The sequence below is a fragment of the Chrysemys picta genome, unplaced genomic scaffold, assembly GCF_011386835.1.
Source record: "Chrysemys picta bellii isolate R12L10 unplaced genomic scaffold, ASM1138683v2 scaf205, whole genome shotgun sequence".
In the NCBI taxonomy this organism is placed as follows: domain Eukaryota; kingdom Metazoa; phylum Chordata; order Testudines; family Emydidae; genus Chrysemys; species Chrysemys picta.
The window spans coordinates 45,982-61,231 of NW_027052912.1; the positions used below are offsets into that span (position 1 = coordinate 45,982).

General features: G+C 50.6%; 1 protein-coding gene across 10 annotated transcripts in view; it reads right to left on the minus strand.

The window, feature by feature from the left end:
* The window catches only part of LOC135978279 (class I histocompatibility antigen, F10 alpha chain-like), a 35,071-nt gene that overhangs the window by 11,794 nt on the left and 8,027 nt on the right, over nt 1–15,250 (minus strand). For 8 of the 10 annotated variants that reach the window (XM_065579270.1, XM_065579272.1, XM_065579275.1 and 5 more), the window contains exons 2-6: nt 14,794–15,057; nt 4,918–5,193; nt 3,019–3,294; nt 1,162–1,263; nt 717–749 (exon numbers count right to left, since the gene is read on the minus strand). In XM_065579270.1, the coding sequence (XP_065435342.1) occupies nt 717–749; nt 1,162–1,263; nt 3,019–3,294; nt 4,918–5,193; nt 14,794–15,057 (951 nt within the window). The remainder of the gene's footprint in view (nt 1–716; nt 750–1,161; nt 1,264–3,018; nt 3,295–4,917; nt 5,194–14,793; nt 15,058–15,250) is intronic. The other 2 variants (XM_065579271.1, XM_065579266.1) reach the window with 1 other exon arrangement.

Genomic DNA, 15,250 nt, shown 5'->3' on the forward strand with positions numbered 1-15,250 from the left:
GGGGCCGCAGGCATGTGGTTCCGGCTGCTTCCCGGAGTGGCGCTGAACTGGACAGGCAGGCAGGCAGGGAGCCTGTCCTGGCCCCGGAGCTGCTCTACGTAAGCGGCGCTGGGCCAGAGCCCGCAGCCTAAACTCCTCCTGCACCCCAACTCCCTTCCCTGAGCCCCCTGCCGCACCCTGCACCCCAACTCCCTGCCCTGAGCCCTGGCCACACCCCGCACCCCTCCTGCACCCCCTAGGAGCAGGGAGGGGGTGGAGTTAGGGTGGGGAATTCAAGGAAAGGGGTTGGAATGGGGGCAGGGAAGGGGTGGGAAAGGCAGGGAAGGGGCGGGGCCTAATAGAAGGGGCAGAGTTGGGGCAGGGCTGGGGGCAACAGGGGAGGGGTGTCAGTGATGCGGCCCTCGGGCCAATGCACTAGTTCTCATGTGGCCCTCGTGGTCATTTGAGTTTGAGATCCCTGGTCTAGATAATATCTAGTCCTGCCTTGAGTGCAGGGAACTGGACTAGATGTCCTCTCGAGGTCCCTTCCTGTTCTAGGATTCTATGGTACTAGAGCAATAGTTGGAGATTTCCCGAAAAGCCTCACTGTAGACAAGGTCTATGAGTGGGAGCGAGGATCTCCTGTCAGTGGCTCCAGGCTAAAATCCACAAGCATATACTGATGGCTGTTCAGAGATGGTCACTTGAAAAGAGGCGATGGGTCTCTTGTCACTTACCCTGAGCTACAGCGTAGCCGTCTCCCGTCCTCCCTGCAGAGAGAAGGCAAATTTCAGTGAATGCCGCTCCCGAGATAGGAACCGACTCCGATCTGTGTCCACAGCTCAGAAACAGGGCCCCTGGCCCAGCACAGACCCCTGGCGCCAGTAATGGACTCAAGGTCCCAGGCGCTCACGATCGGCAGGAGAGAAAGACACGAGACAGTTTCCAAAGATCTCAGTCCACTGGCTGCTGGGCTCGCTGGAAAACCAAGCCTCATATAAACTGTAACCCGCACCAAGGTTCTGGGTCTGGCCCTCCGGCAGCTCCCATGGGGGTCATTAGCTCAGTCCCGCAATGGGACAGTCACACAGTACTGACACTGGCTCCTGTATTGCTGTTGGCCTTAGGTAGGTGTGCAGGGCCCGGCAAGTCCAGGAAATGCCCCCAACCCAGCCACTTTACCTGGGCATTGCTTTTTCCAGAAGAATACTCCGATTATAACACCAATCAGGACAGCTGCAGTGATAACTCCAGCCACAATGGGAATCAGACTATTATTTGGTTCTGAAATGGAATGGAGAGAATGAGCAATGGGGAAAAATCCCCCACTAAAACCCCCCTTTCATCCCAGTGCAGGGATCAGTCAGTCAGCTCCCCAGATAAGGGCTGAATCCTGCAACCATCCACCCCTTCCAATGCAGCCACCATGCACCTACCAGGCATTATACCCCACCACAGAAAGTCCTGGACACTAGACCCAGCCTCTACCACTTCAATTCATAATAAATATTTAGCACTTAAAATAGAAGACTTTTATAACATTAATCAATCTTCATAAACCTAATTATTAGAGAGAATTAATGTCAGTATCGTCCCTAAACGGGAAAGGGGGAACACTTGCTGAAGATCACACAGAATCAGTGAAAGAGCCAGGAATAGACCCCAGGAATCCTGACTTCCAGCCCCTCCTCCTCTAACCCACCTGCCCCCACTCCCCTTCCAGGAGTCCTGGCTCCCAGCCCCTAACTCCCCCTTGACCACCCTGACTTTCATGACTAATGGAACACAGTCCCATTGTGTGATTCTGGTGACAAACTGGAAACTGACCTCAAAGCTCTGGATTTCCCTGCCATGAATATAGTTAGACACTATGCGTGTTTTTTGAGGGGGCAGGAAGTGAAGAGGGGACGATAGAGATATTTTAATACTGTTCTTGGTTTATATGAACCTGTTAAACCCCAAGTTCTGTATACACTTTAAGTTTCATTAATCAGCTTCTCCTGTTGTCTGAAAGATCCACATAATAATACAGCAAAAAGAAAAATATTTCTAAGAGAATAAGGAAATGTGGTTTATGACACAAAAATTGGCAGGGGACGTAGTAGCAGGATTATGATGTGAAACCATCTGTTGACTAGATTTCCAGTGCAGGCTGCCCTTTTAGAAATTGTTTGCACTTCCAAATGCTGCATTTTTCCACATCCCAATTAACCAAGCAAAAAGATGGGTAATAAATTCTCTCTCGACTTCCTTGTGCTAGGGGCATAGGAGACTCTCCCCCGATGCAGGGCTCTAATCTGCCTCCTCGCTCCATTCCAAGGCCAGACCCTCTCTTCCAGCATCACTGCACACAGAAACAAGCTGCTCCCAACATTAAACCTCTACCTCTGGCCACACGGGCCCATAGAGTCGTGTTTCTGAGAACCTGCTGAATCCTAGGACTAGAAGGGACCTCGAGAGCTTATCTAGTCCCGTCCCCTGCACTCATGGCAGGACCACGAGTGCATGAAGTTGAGAACGGGCTGGAAGCTGAAGCAAGACCAACTCTGTCTGGAAATAAGGGGCAGATTTGAGCTTCTCCTGGGATGTGATAAATTCTCCATCCCTTGGAGACTACATCTGGAATGGAAATCTCTTTCTGAAGGATCAGCGCTAGTTTGCCCACAGATGACCAGACTGTGATTCCCCCCTGCACTGGACTAGGCAGGAGCTCAGATCAGATGATTAGAATGGTCCCTTCAGGCCTTAATGTCTCGTTGTTAATCTTCTCCCTTCAGAGACACTGTATTGCTGAGATGTATCCAACAGCCCCAGAGGCAGCAAACTGGAGAGCAAGACATGAGCCCCAGGCACTGTGGGTCCCAGCTCTAGCACAAGAACTTGACTGCAGGGGGACAGAGCCAAAGAGGACAGGGCCTCACAGACCCTGAGGAAAGTCCAGCTTCAGCCTATAAATCCGAATGAGAATTTTTCAGGGGTTGAGTTTAATGGATTCCCCCTCTCCCACTAGGAAAACAGACAAACACACAAACTCCTTACCCCAGGAGACAGAGAGTGGCTCTAACAGGCTTTCATGCTCCACGTGACATGAATAATGGGCTTTGATCTTGGGATCAATCTCCATTGTCGCCCAGGTCTGGTAGGTCCCATCCCCATTGGGTAGGATGCCTTCAGAGTAGGTCTCCTGCTGTCTGCTCTCCCCATTTTTCAGCCAGGTCACGGTGATGTCCCGGGGGTAGAATCCACTGACCTTACAGGAGAGGGTGGTGAGGCCGTCATGAGATGACCTGTCGCTCACTCTAGCTGTTGGACACACTGGGAAAAAGAAGAAACTCAAGTTAGGTGTTTTCAAGCTCTAATCCAGGCAGCATTTTCTAGAGCTTTGCAGCATGAAATTCTGAGACCCGAGCAGTGGGAGAGGATGAGAGTCCATGAGACAGAATCCCTCTGATGAGAGAGAACCACCATGTTAGAGGATTTGTGTGCCAAATTCACAGCATCAGCAACGGTGAATCCTGAATCCAGGTCCCTGACCTGGCCTCTGCTCCAAACCACAGAGACACAAATACCTTGACAGGTTTCACTAAACTCCAGATACAGGTGTCAATCACATGCTAGGTTTGTACCCATCTCCTCTCAGTCCCTGGATTTGAAAGAGAGAAGAATCTTGCCCTGGCCAGGGAGCAAAAACTGGACTGGATAAACTGACCAATTAGAGACGGAAAGGGCCCATTAAACAAAAAGTGACACACAGTGCAAAATTGCCCCTCAAACGAGCTAATATGAATTGGCTAATTTCTTGTAGGTTGTTACCAAATCTATTTACCCCAATATTATGGATTTCAAAAGGAATTATGCTAATGTTGAAAAATCAGTTTCCCAGCCCCCTGGCACTGAAATACACATTACAATGCTGTGTATGGATTTTTCTTGTTGGCATTTGTAAAGATGGCAAAGGACAAGATAATGTTCTGCTGAGGTTTGTGAGAGAAATAAGCAATTAGTATAATTGTTGCAAAAAACTGGGTAGAAATTTCAAGTAACCTTGAACAGCAAGTGCAAACTGTTTGGGAAGGGAAAGATCAGGGTGTGTAATGATGCTAACTAATCTGGGAAATGTGTGTATATGGTAACAGACAAGGTACATAAACGGGTAATAGTGAGTTAACATTTTGAAGCAGGCTGTCCTCCTGAGTTGGAGTGTTAAAGCATTTAACCTCTTCCCTTCTATGTTTGTGATTAATCTTTAACTAAAAAGCTGGTAATAAATTTGAGTGTGATTATCTGGTGTCTTATTGATAAAAGAATCGAAAAGTAAGTATGAAAGTGTTGCAGCAAAGGTAGGTTTTGACGGGGAAAACTTTAAGGACAAGGGGAGCCTTCTTCCAGGTTAGTATGGGGAGGGCAATTCCACATGTAGGGAATGGCATGGAAGGAAGCACATAAATGACTGTAGGAGAAGTTTGGCAACAAGGACAAAGCTACCATCATTGATGGAACACGGGCTGGGGGCAACACAAGAAATATGATGGTACAGACAGTGAATGGGGAAGAATTACATGGTGAATGAAGCTGGTGTCCATAGAAGTGGCACTTCCATAATTAAGCAGAGTGCTCTAACATGCACAAGTACAGATTGCCTTGATAACGGCTGTGTCACATCAGAGGAAGAGGTAGAATTTGTGATGTGAAGTTGCGCTCATTTGGTCAAGTGGCTCTGGAGATGCAGCTTCTCTACAGTGAACTGCTTTTAACATTTTCAATTTCTTATCTTTTTTTCCAGCAGAACTGATGGGGAAGGGGTTGTTTCCCCACCTATCCCTGGTGCAAGGTTCGCTGAATATCCCCCTACCCACCTGCTCCAGTTTGGAACTGGGGCTGGGGAATGGAGATGTAGCCAGTAGTGTCCCCCTAGGTGGGGCTTGTCCCTCACCTTACCTTTCCTCTGTAGAGTCTCCTTCCCGTACTCTAGAGCACTCCTTAGCCAGGAAATACAATTCCCCTCCACGTAGCGTTTCCACTGCTGGTTGTCATTTACTTCAGCCTCCCATCTCCTCTTGGTGATCTGAGCCCCAATATCTGCTGCTACCCAAGTCATGGTCTCCTTATCGAAGGTAAGAAAGTCTTGTCCGTCATATGAATCCTGGTAAAACCCCTGAATGCTGTTGTCTTCCCGGAGATCACAGCCGTATATCGTCTGGATGATGTGAAACCCTGAAACACAGCTGAGGGTCAGAAGCAGTCTCTCTCTGAAAATCTCACCAAGAGCCCACTGCAGGTAGCCCAGTGGTGGTTCTTCTTGCTACTGGGCCCTCCCTCCCCTGAGAAATGGGGTTCCCACTTATGCTGTTGGGTCCTACACCCTCCCAGCTCCTTTCAGGAGGGAACCCAAACCCACAGGGGGCACCCTCTCCATCTGTTGGGTCTTGTACACTAAAGAGCCCCCACTGCAGAGAGCTCACAACCTTCAAGGAGTACCTCACTGCTGCTTGTTCTTGTATGTTCCCTGCAGGAGGAGCAGGGTGGCACAATCCCAAAGGGAGTACTCCGGATATTGCAGGGATCTATCCCCTCCAGCTCTCTTCTGCTCTCTGAGGATCCCCCCAGTTCTCGTAGTCAGGGTCATTCTGGAGAAGAGAGGGAGTTCAGGGTGTCTGTACCCCACTCTCTTCTGCTCTGGTTGTATTAACTTTGCAGGGTCCTCAGGATCACTTGGTCCCCCACCTCCGTCATTGACAGTACCCTCATTCCCCTGTGAGGAGGGGGTACAGGTCTGTCCCCCACACTAACCTCTGCTCTGGTTTAATGACCTCACAGAATGCCCAGGGTCACTCTGTTTCCCTGCCCCATCTTCTCCGTGCCCCCAACTCAGTCTAGGAATGGCAAAGAACCAACTTCATATGCTTGGCCTCTTTTTCACATGGCCACTGTCTCAAGGTGATTCCCTGTGAGGATCAGGCCACTGACGGCCCTTAGTTCAGCTAGCCACCATTTTCCTACAGATAGGCTAATCTTCACAACGGCCCCCATCTCGCACACAACCAAGAGCAGACTCAGTTAATGGAGCCACCCCTGGGCTGATAGGAGGCAGGGAGGGAGACTGGGGGGGAGGGAAGGGGGATGGGGACAGGAAGGAGAATTTAGGGGAGCGGGAGAGAGGCTGTGGTGAACAGAGAACACTGCGGGGATCACGAGGAAGACTGAAACGTGGGGAAAGGATCAGACCCCTAGCTTGGCAAACTGGGTAGAATGTTGGGGCACAAAAATAACTCACACAGGGTCCCAAATATTTTCACCCCTCCCTCACCCTGCATTAGATACATCGAGGTAAATGCCAAGATTTTCAGCAATGACTAGTGATTTTGGGTGCCTAACTGAGACCCTTTAAAGGGGCCTGATCAGAAAGTGGGAGCACCCGGCCTCTGAACATCAGACACCCAAAAATCACTAATCACTTGTGGAAAACATTAAAAGTAACAACAGCTACAGAAAGGTTAGTAACCATTTTTTCTTCTTCAACTGTTTGCACATGTCCCTTCCACGTTCGGGGACTCCCAAGCAATACCATAAGAGGTGGGCTCGGAGTTCATGGACACATGGATTACAATACTGCCCAACCAAAACCAGTGGCATCTCTCACTGAGTGGGTAATGGCGTAGTTGGAAGAAAAAGTATGTATTGACGCCCAGGTCGCTGCTCTGCAAATGTCCTGGATCAGGCCTGGGCCATGAACGCCACTGAGCAAGCTTGTGCTCTCATAGAATGGGCCGCAAGGAAGGCAGGTGGTGGGACACCTGCCTGCTCGTAGCACATGTGAAATGCACAATGTAATCCACAATGAAATTCTCTGAGCCAAAAGGGGTAGGGTTTTCATCCTATCAGAGCGGTGTGGATTTATGGATCAGCTTAGGACACCTGCCTAACATCCAGAGGGTGGAGATGTCATTCCTCCCTATTCTTGTGCGGCTTGAGGAAGGGAATGGGCAGGAAAATACCCTGATTACTATGAAACTCCAAGATTACCTTTGGGAGGAACACGGGGTGGGGGCAACGTTGTACCTTGTCGCAGTAGCGTAGCCGAGTTGGGGGGGAGCAGGGGGAGCGGCCGCTCCCCCACTGAGCAGAAGCTGTGCCTTTTTTGTGCTCCGATGCCTTTTGCTCCTGCACTACTGACTGAGTGGAGCATTTTTTTTTGCTCCCAGCGCCTTTTTTTCTCCCGACACTTTTTGCTCCCGGTGCCTTTTTTTAGCTCCGCTCCCCGTGCTCTTAACCTGGCTACGCCACTGCCTTGTCGTTAAAGAACACTGTATATGGAGGTTTTGACATAAGAGCTCTAATCTCCGAGACCCTCCTGACTGAGGTAATTGCTACCAGAAAAGCGACCTTCTAGGAAAGGTCCAACAGAGGGCACAATGCTAGAGGTTCAAAGGGAGGCCCCGTGAGCTCTGACAGGACCAGGTTTAAGTCTCCCAGGGGGATGTTGTCAAGGCTGATTCCCCACTCTGGCATTTCGAGTGCAGAAGGTGGGAGCCTGCAAGGACTCGAAAAATTAATACTGGCCACTCCAGCCTGGTAATGCTGCCACCACCCAAGTGAAAATCTGCCTTTTGCCAATCCAGAAGAACTCTCTTGGGAAGTTTTTCTGGGGCCCCTCGGCTTTTCCACCCCTTCTTCGGGAAAGCCAAGAAAGGAAACAAAAGAAAAGGAGAACCCAGCGGTTGTATTAGCTGATTAATATATGCACTACCTCTTTACCTCATAAGACACAGAAATCCAGTCATGTTCTTACAAAAAGGAAATTTTATTTAAAAAAAAGAAAGAAAACACCCTTGGAAAACTTAGGTTATTGCTAGATCTTAAAAGAGCAACTGCAAGGATTAATCACCAAGAGTAGCTTTCTTGGGATCCAGTTTAAAGGTTACAACATTTTACCTTCTTTGTTTTAATAAAATCCTTCTTTTAAGAACCTGACTGTTTTCTATGGTTTTAAAACCCCGGGAGTGGATTGTTAGATCACTGTGTAACCAATTGGTTAGGAGATTATTCTCAAGCTTCCCAGGAAAGGGGGTGTACAGGCTTGAGAGGGTATTTTGGGGGGAAGGGGAACTTCAAGTGGTTCCTTTCCCGGATTCCTGTTTAAAACACTTGATGGTGGCAGTGAGAGAAGCATTTCTCAGGGTGCAGGGAATTTTGTACCTTGGGGGTTTTAACCTAAGCTGGTAGAAAAAGCTTAGGAGCTCTTCATGCGGGTCCCCACATCTTTACCCTAGAGTTTAGAGTGGGGAGGGAACCCTGACAACTTCCATATCGGTGGTTCCAAATGAGTAGTTTCTAGGTATGATCCTGATGATTTTTCATACCTGGCCCAGAGCTTTTTACGGCATAAGTACTGCCCTGTCCCTCTGCAGCCAAGAGAACAAAAGACCCACACACCCAGCACTTTTCCCCACTTTGAGAGGGTACAGCTTCCTTACTGGTTCCCCTGGTCAGGTGCCAACTCATTTTAAGCTTACCTCTTAACTCTTTACAGGTAAGGCAGTTAGGGTACAGCTGCTAAGGAGGATTCTATAGCTACTGAATGGTTGGGGTGCTACCCCCACTCATTTATCACAGATGGGTTCCCAGATTTGTAGGTACAGCCTTTCAAAGCCCTCGAGGAAGGGAATGGACATTTCATGTGAAAAACCTGACTGACCACCCAGCAGGGGTAGAATGCGGAGATCGCTCCTAGGTGTACCTTAACGGATAAAATCGCTAGACCTGGCTGTTCCCAGACGGTTCTGGAGTATCTGCTTCATCTGAAAGATGACTCAGTGGGTGAGGAGGCAGGGGTGCCAGAACAGGGGGACCAAGGGGCCATGGCCCTGCCACTTTAGCTGCAGGTGAGAGCGGGGGGAGGGGAAGGGGAGGAGTGGGCAGAGCCTGAGAAGAAGTGAAGCGGGGGGGAGGGGAAGAGGTGGAGTCACAGTTTCAGCACCGGTGGCCCCCACACTCATAGGGAGATTCTGGCACCCCGGTGAGAGGCCTTGCAGGGTAGACCAAATGGAGAAACGCTTCCACTTGGCAAGGTAAGTAACTCTGGTAATTGGATTCCTACTGCCTAGCAAGACCTAGCAGACCTGCTCCGAACAGGCCAGTTCTGCAGGTTTAAACATGGACCTGTCAAGCAGATGGAGCATTTGGCCGCGAACTTGCGAGATCAGGTCCAGAAGGGGAGGGAGCGGCATTGGAGTTGCTACTGACGTGTCTAGAAATAAGCCAAACTAGTGCTGATGTGGCCAGGCTGAGGCTATGAGAATAACCTTCGCTCTTGATCTTCAGCAAGATCTTGTGCACAAAAGGAATTGGGGGGAGATGGGGAAGGGGAAAGGCGCAGAACAGGTGATTTCTCCAAGGGAGTAAGACGACATCTGTGAGTGAGCCCGGGTTGCAGTCACACAGACAGCAGAACGGCTGACATTTCCTGTTCTGTCTGGTCATGAACAGGTCTACGAGGGGAGTACCCACCACTGGAAAATGGTCCTTGCTATGTTGGGGCATAGGGACCATTCATGGTGAGAAGATCTGAGTTGCCAGCTTGTTCTGGGCTCCCAAAAGGGGAGAAGCTTTGAGGTGTATTGAGTGCTTTATGAAGAACTCCCACAAACAAATGGCCTCCTGACACAGTGGGGAGAAGAGCGGGCCGCTCTCTGCCTGTTGATGTAAAACATGGCTGCCATATTGTCTGTAAGAACTTGCACCACCTTGCTTGCGATGGTGGGTAACAACACCTGACATGCTAGGCCAACCACTCTGAGCTCTCTGACGTTTATCCATAGCAAGAGTTGCTGCCGGGACCACTGACCTTGTGTCGTGAGGTGCTGAAGATGGGCAGGCACTGTGAGCACCGAGTCCAAATGATGGCTGTTTGGCCGGTACACTGAGGCCAGCCAAGCCTGTAGGGGTCTGAGGTGCAACCTCGCATACCACACCTCGTATAGGCACGCGACCATGCGACCCAACAGCCTGAGTGGGCCTTGACCTGTGATGACACTAATTGGAAGTGGGCTCCTGGGAGGAAGGCCCTGGCCTGGGTAGAATTGAGCAACGCTCCGATAAACACTATCCTCTGAGCCGGGAGGAGTGTTGGCTTCTGCTCGTTTATCAGCAGGCCCAGTGTTCGAAAGGTTGTTTGGACGAGGTGGATGCTGGCTTTCATCTGGGATTGGACTGGTCATTGACCAGCCAGTCACTGAGGTACAGATACACATGCACCCCTCACCTTCTCAGGAAGGCTGCCACTATTACCAGCATTTCATAAAGACCCATTAGGCTGCTGACAGGCTGAACGGGAGGATGGTAAACTGGCAATGAGTCTGGTTCACAACGATCCCGAGAAACCTTCTGTGGCCTCAGAAAATAGAGGTGTGGAAATAGGCATCTTTCAAATCGAGGGTGGCGTCCCAGTCCCCTACATCCAGGGAAGGAATGATGGAGACAATGCACAACTTCAGTCTTTGAGATGTTGCAGGTCTAGAATGGGTCAGAGACTCACTTTGGCACTCAGGATTAAGGATCGTAACGTTGCACTCCACATACTTCATGGAAATATGATTATGAATGTGAATATGATGTAACTGGAATATGCTTTATGCAAAACGTCTCTTGTATGATGTCATTAGAAAGCTTGTAATCTACTGAGTATGTTCATCCTATTTGTTTTCATGTATTATTTCTATGTCTGGAATTGGGGAAATATGAAACTTGTATCACTGTTGTAGTCACACCAGATGAGGGCCGTCAATGGGGCATTGGGAACTTGATGGCTCCCATTGATTAGGGCAATTGATGGTAAATGATTTATTTACCTGAAAGCCTTCCTGTGTACATAGGGGCCAACCAAGGAGGAATGGAGACTTGACCATGTCACCTGGTAGTGAAATCCATCTTAAATCTGGTACTTTTCCATTTAGCAAGAGGGGCAGGGACCCAGAAAGAGAAAAGATTCCCACCTTGTGCCAAAGTTATAAAAGGGGGTGCCAGTCATGAGAAAACCCCTGCTTATCAAATAAGATGTCTGCTGGATCTAACAAAGACTGTACCAGGGGAAAGGATGGGCCCAGACTAGGAAAGAGTCCAGTCTGTGAAGTAAACTTATTGGAACATCTTTGAGGATGAGATATTTCCTGTAATCAGTTTCTTAATGTATCAGGCTTAGATTTGAGTGTTTTGTTTCAATTTGCTCTGTTACTTACTTTGTTCTGTCTATTACTTGAAACCACTTAAATCCTATTTTCTATACTTAATAAAATCACTTTTGTTTATTAATAAACCCAGAGTAAGTGATTAATACCTGGGGGAGCAAACAGTTGTGCATCTCTCTCTATCAGTGTTATAGAGGGTGGACAATTTAGGAATTTATCCTGTATAAGCTTTATACAGAGTAAAAGGGATTTATTTGGGGTTTGGGCTCCCAAAAGGTTGAACACTGAGTGCTGGGAAAGTCCCTGTTAACTGAGAAGCCCCTGGGCTGAGTGAATCTGTTTCTGTAGCCCAACCTCTGTGTCTGTGCTGGAGGTGACTGGTGTGTCTAACTCAGCAAGACGGGAGTGGAGGGAAACCTGTTCGGGTAGGAGGGTTGTTCTCAGTGGTATCCCAGGACATGGAGTGACAGTCTCAAGGGGAGTCTCTGTGACCAAACCCGTCACAACTTCAGCCTGGCCTCCCTGTCCTTTTTCACATGTGGACTGAACTGGTGGAAGAGCTGACAGCGATCCGCCATAGGAGTCTCATCCAAGCACTTTAGACAGCTGGAGTGCAGGTCGCTCAAAGGCATGGGCTTGCCACAGGAGGCACCGGGTTTGAAGCCCGGAGACCGAGACATGCCCAGTTTCAGGAGCAGAAGAAACTCTGCTAGAAGAGTCCAACTAACTATTTAGATCAGTGGTGTCCAATACGTTCGCCACTAGCCACAGGTGGCTAATAGGCTATTGAATTGTGGCTAATGCATATGGCTTTTTTGTAATGTGGCTAATAAGAAAAATTCAAAACCACAAGTGTGGCTAGCATCGAATTTCTATTGGACACTGCTGATTTATACCAATCAACTAAAGTTAAAAAGTGAGAAAACAACTGAGGTGAAAAGGGATGGAGTAACGAGAGAACCACTGAGAATCTGGAGAGATGCAGGGCGGCAGGTCACAGACACGCAGAGATCCCAAGCCAGGTGCCCGAGAGGAGTGCCCCTCTTCTCCTCGGTGCTGCACTCCACAAGGATAAGCAGGGTGGGGCATGTGACGAACTGGGACTGTTCTTAATGTGGTCTGTGAATGCTGACAGGGGAGTGTGGCTAGGATAGTTAGTCTGCAATGGGGGGATGGGAGACTGACCAACAGAGAATACCTGAGCATGTAACATGAGAACCCAGGAAGGGGTTAGAGGCCAGGTGAGACCTTTGCCCGGGAAACTGAACAAAGGCTGTGGGAGGGGTCGCTGAAGGAGAGTCTCGGAAGCTGGCTGGTGAGGTGGCTGGGAAGCAGAGAGGGCTCTGACCTCCCAAGGGGGCTGGGGTGCCCGAGAACCCCAAGATGGACCTAATTGAGGGGTATCCTGTGGTCTGTGCCTGCAAGACCTGTCTTGGACTGTGTCCCTGTCATCTAAATAAACCTTCTGCTTTACTGGCTGACTAAGAGTCATGGTAAATCGCAGGAAGCCGGGGGTGCAGGGCCCTGAGTTCCCCCACACTCCGTGACAGGGCACCGATGAGGTCTCAGAGGGACCAGACCCCGAATTCCCCCCATGTGCGTGTTGGGGGCAGACACAGCTAGAGAGAACACTTGGTGGTCAAGATGCAGGACTCAGGACAGTCTCTGGCGATCTGGCAGCCCCAGGACGGAGGGAGGAAGAGGGGTAAATGGGGGGAGGAGGGCAGGAGGGACAGTGGTTTGGGGAGGGGGCAGTGGGAACAGAACAGCAGCTCCCCAGCGCAGGCGAGCGGAGGCCCTCTCTCAGCACTGGGGAGGCTGGTGTCCGTGTGAACAGGTCAGGCTGGACAGGCTCAGCAGCAGGGGACCAATGGGTGAGACTAGTCAGGAGAGGGTTAAACTAGCTACAGAGGGGGCGGGCTGGGGGGCAGACACTTGGCAACCCTCCACGCTGTCGCTTAGTCCTGGGGCAGGGCCACCAGAAACCCAGGTGTCCAGGGCAGGACAGGAATTAGTTCTCATTGCTGCTGTCAGTGCTGGGAGCCAGGAGGGACTGGAGGTGCTACAACAAGGGGCTGGGGACACTCCTGGGTGAGCACCAATGCGACAGGCCAGTACCACTGACACGGGGGAAACAGGGATTGTCACTCGCGAGTCCCCTGTCAGGAAGGGAGGAGCAATTACGTCAGAGAGACCCTCACCGGCCAGGGACAGTTCAGCAGCGCCAGGCACTGAACGCTTATGGATCATTCCCGTGCTAAGTGAGACAGCACAATCGGGGGCCTGGCCAGGTGACTACAGCCCCCCACATCAGGGACTGAGTAGGAAGAACGGCTCTGCACACGTCTATCGATAGTGTGCAGGGGAACCTGCCTGACCCCGGGGGCTCCGTGCTGGGTTTGTGCTGCCAGGAGTAAGGCAGCCCGGGAGTCTCTGCATGTTGCAAAAAGAACAGGAGTACTTGTGGCACCTTAGAGACCAACAAATTTAGCTGTAGTCCACGAAAGCTTATGCTCTAATAAATTTGTTAGTCTCTAAGGTGCCACAAGTACTCCTGTTCTTTTTGCGGATACAGACTAACACGGCTGCTACTCTGAAATCTGCACGTTGCAGGGGCTGATTCTCTCACTAACTCTCCAGCCCAAGTTGATGACACTCTGCAGAGTCTGACCTGAGATAAACTCACTCTGGAAATAAGACAAAGTGAACAATGAAGGAGGCTCACTGGTGAGCAGCTTCTCCCCAGGGCTGGGGTGAATGCAGCACTGCCTGCTCTTGTGACTTTACTGTGCGTTTCATGATAGTGGCTGGTTTTAATAAACCCCCAGTTCCTGGACTCATGGGATTAGGGGAAAGTCTCAGCTCTCTTTTCTTACAGCAGTAACTTCTCGTCCTTCTAGCAGCAGGGAAAACCCCAGAAATGTGTCCCCTAAGGGCTCAAACCAGAACGCAAATAAAAATAAGCTCCAGTATTATTCCCAAAATACTTACAACGCTTAAGCGAAACTCAGGATTTTGGGGGTCTGACTCGTAATGTCTGAACACTTGGGGCTGTCGATATTGGGGCTCCCCATCACTCGATATCTGGGAATTGAGACAAGACGTCTCAGAACCCTGTTCTAGCTCTAGGGTCTGACAGAGTCACTGTTGTAGCCAGGAGGAACAAACCCCCCTGTCCAGAAATCGCTGGGTGCGATTCTCTGGCCTGTGTCACCAGGAGGTCGGACTAGCCGGGTCTGCTGGGAACTTCTGGCTTTTGCACCTCTGCCACTCTGTCTGGGAAATGGCGGGGGTGGGAGGGGGCCCCCCCCGAAGGGCAGCAGAGGCAGCTGCAAGTGGGACTGGTAGCAGAAGTCTGGGCTGTTTGGGGAGGGGACAATCTGAGAGTCCCACTTTGGAGGGTGTCAAAAAATCTCTTTCGCATGGACCCTCCATCCTGCAGCCCCTCCCCCCATCCCATATCCCTTTGTCCCCCACATTCACACTGACTCCAGCGAGAAAATGCGCCTTCGGACTCTGTCCCCTCCCCCCATCCCCAACACACATCCCGGTGTCCCTTCACCCTGTTTACATCAACCACACTCCCAACCCCCACCCCATTTCCCTAGGTCGTGTTGTGTCCTTCACTCACCCTCGGTCCGGTTGTAGAGCTGACTCAGGGTGTTCAGACTCGCGTTGTACCATTTCTGGAAGCGCTGTCCCCACCAGGTCACCTCGTCCCAGAACTCCGAACCCTCGTTCTGCGCCATCCACAGTGTGTAGGGCTCCGCCCTCTTCGTCCCACTGGTGTAGACATAGGTGAGCTGATCGTCCACATACACAACACGGCTGTACCAGGGCAGCCCCGGGGCAGGCTCCGACACCACAGTGTCCAAAATGCGCCTGGAGTGCAGGCCTGAGGGGGGAGATTGGGGGAGGGGAGAGTCAGACCGAACCAGACCCTGCCAGGAGCCCCTGGCAATATGCGAGAGGCAGCGCCATCCCTTAGGAGGGAGATCTGGGGAAGGGCTCACAGAACGGCCTGACCGGGGAGAAAGAGACGGTGGGGTAGAAGGAGAAAGGGAGGCAGGGCTGGAGGGGGAGTGAGG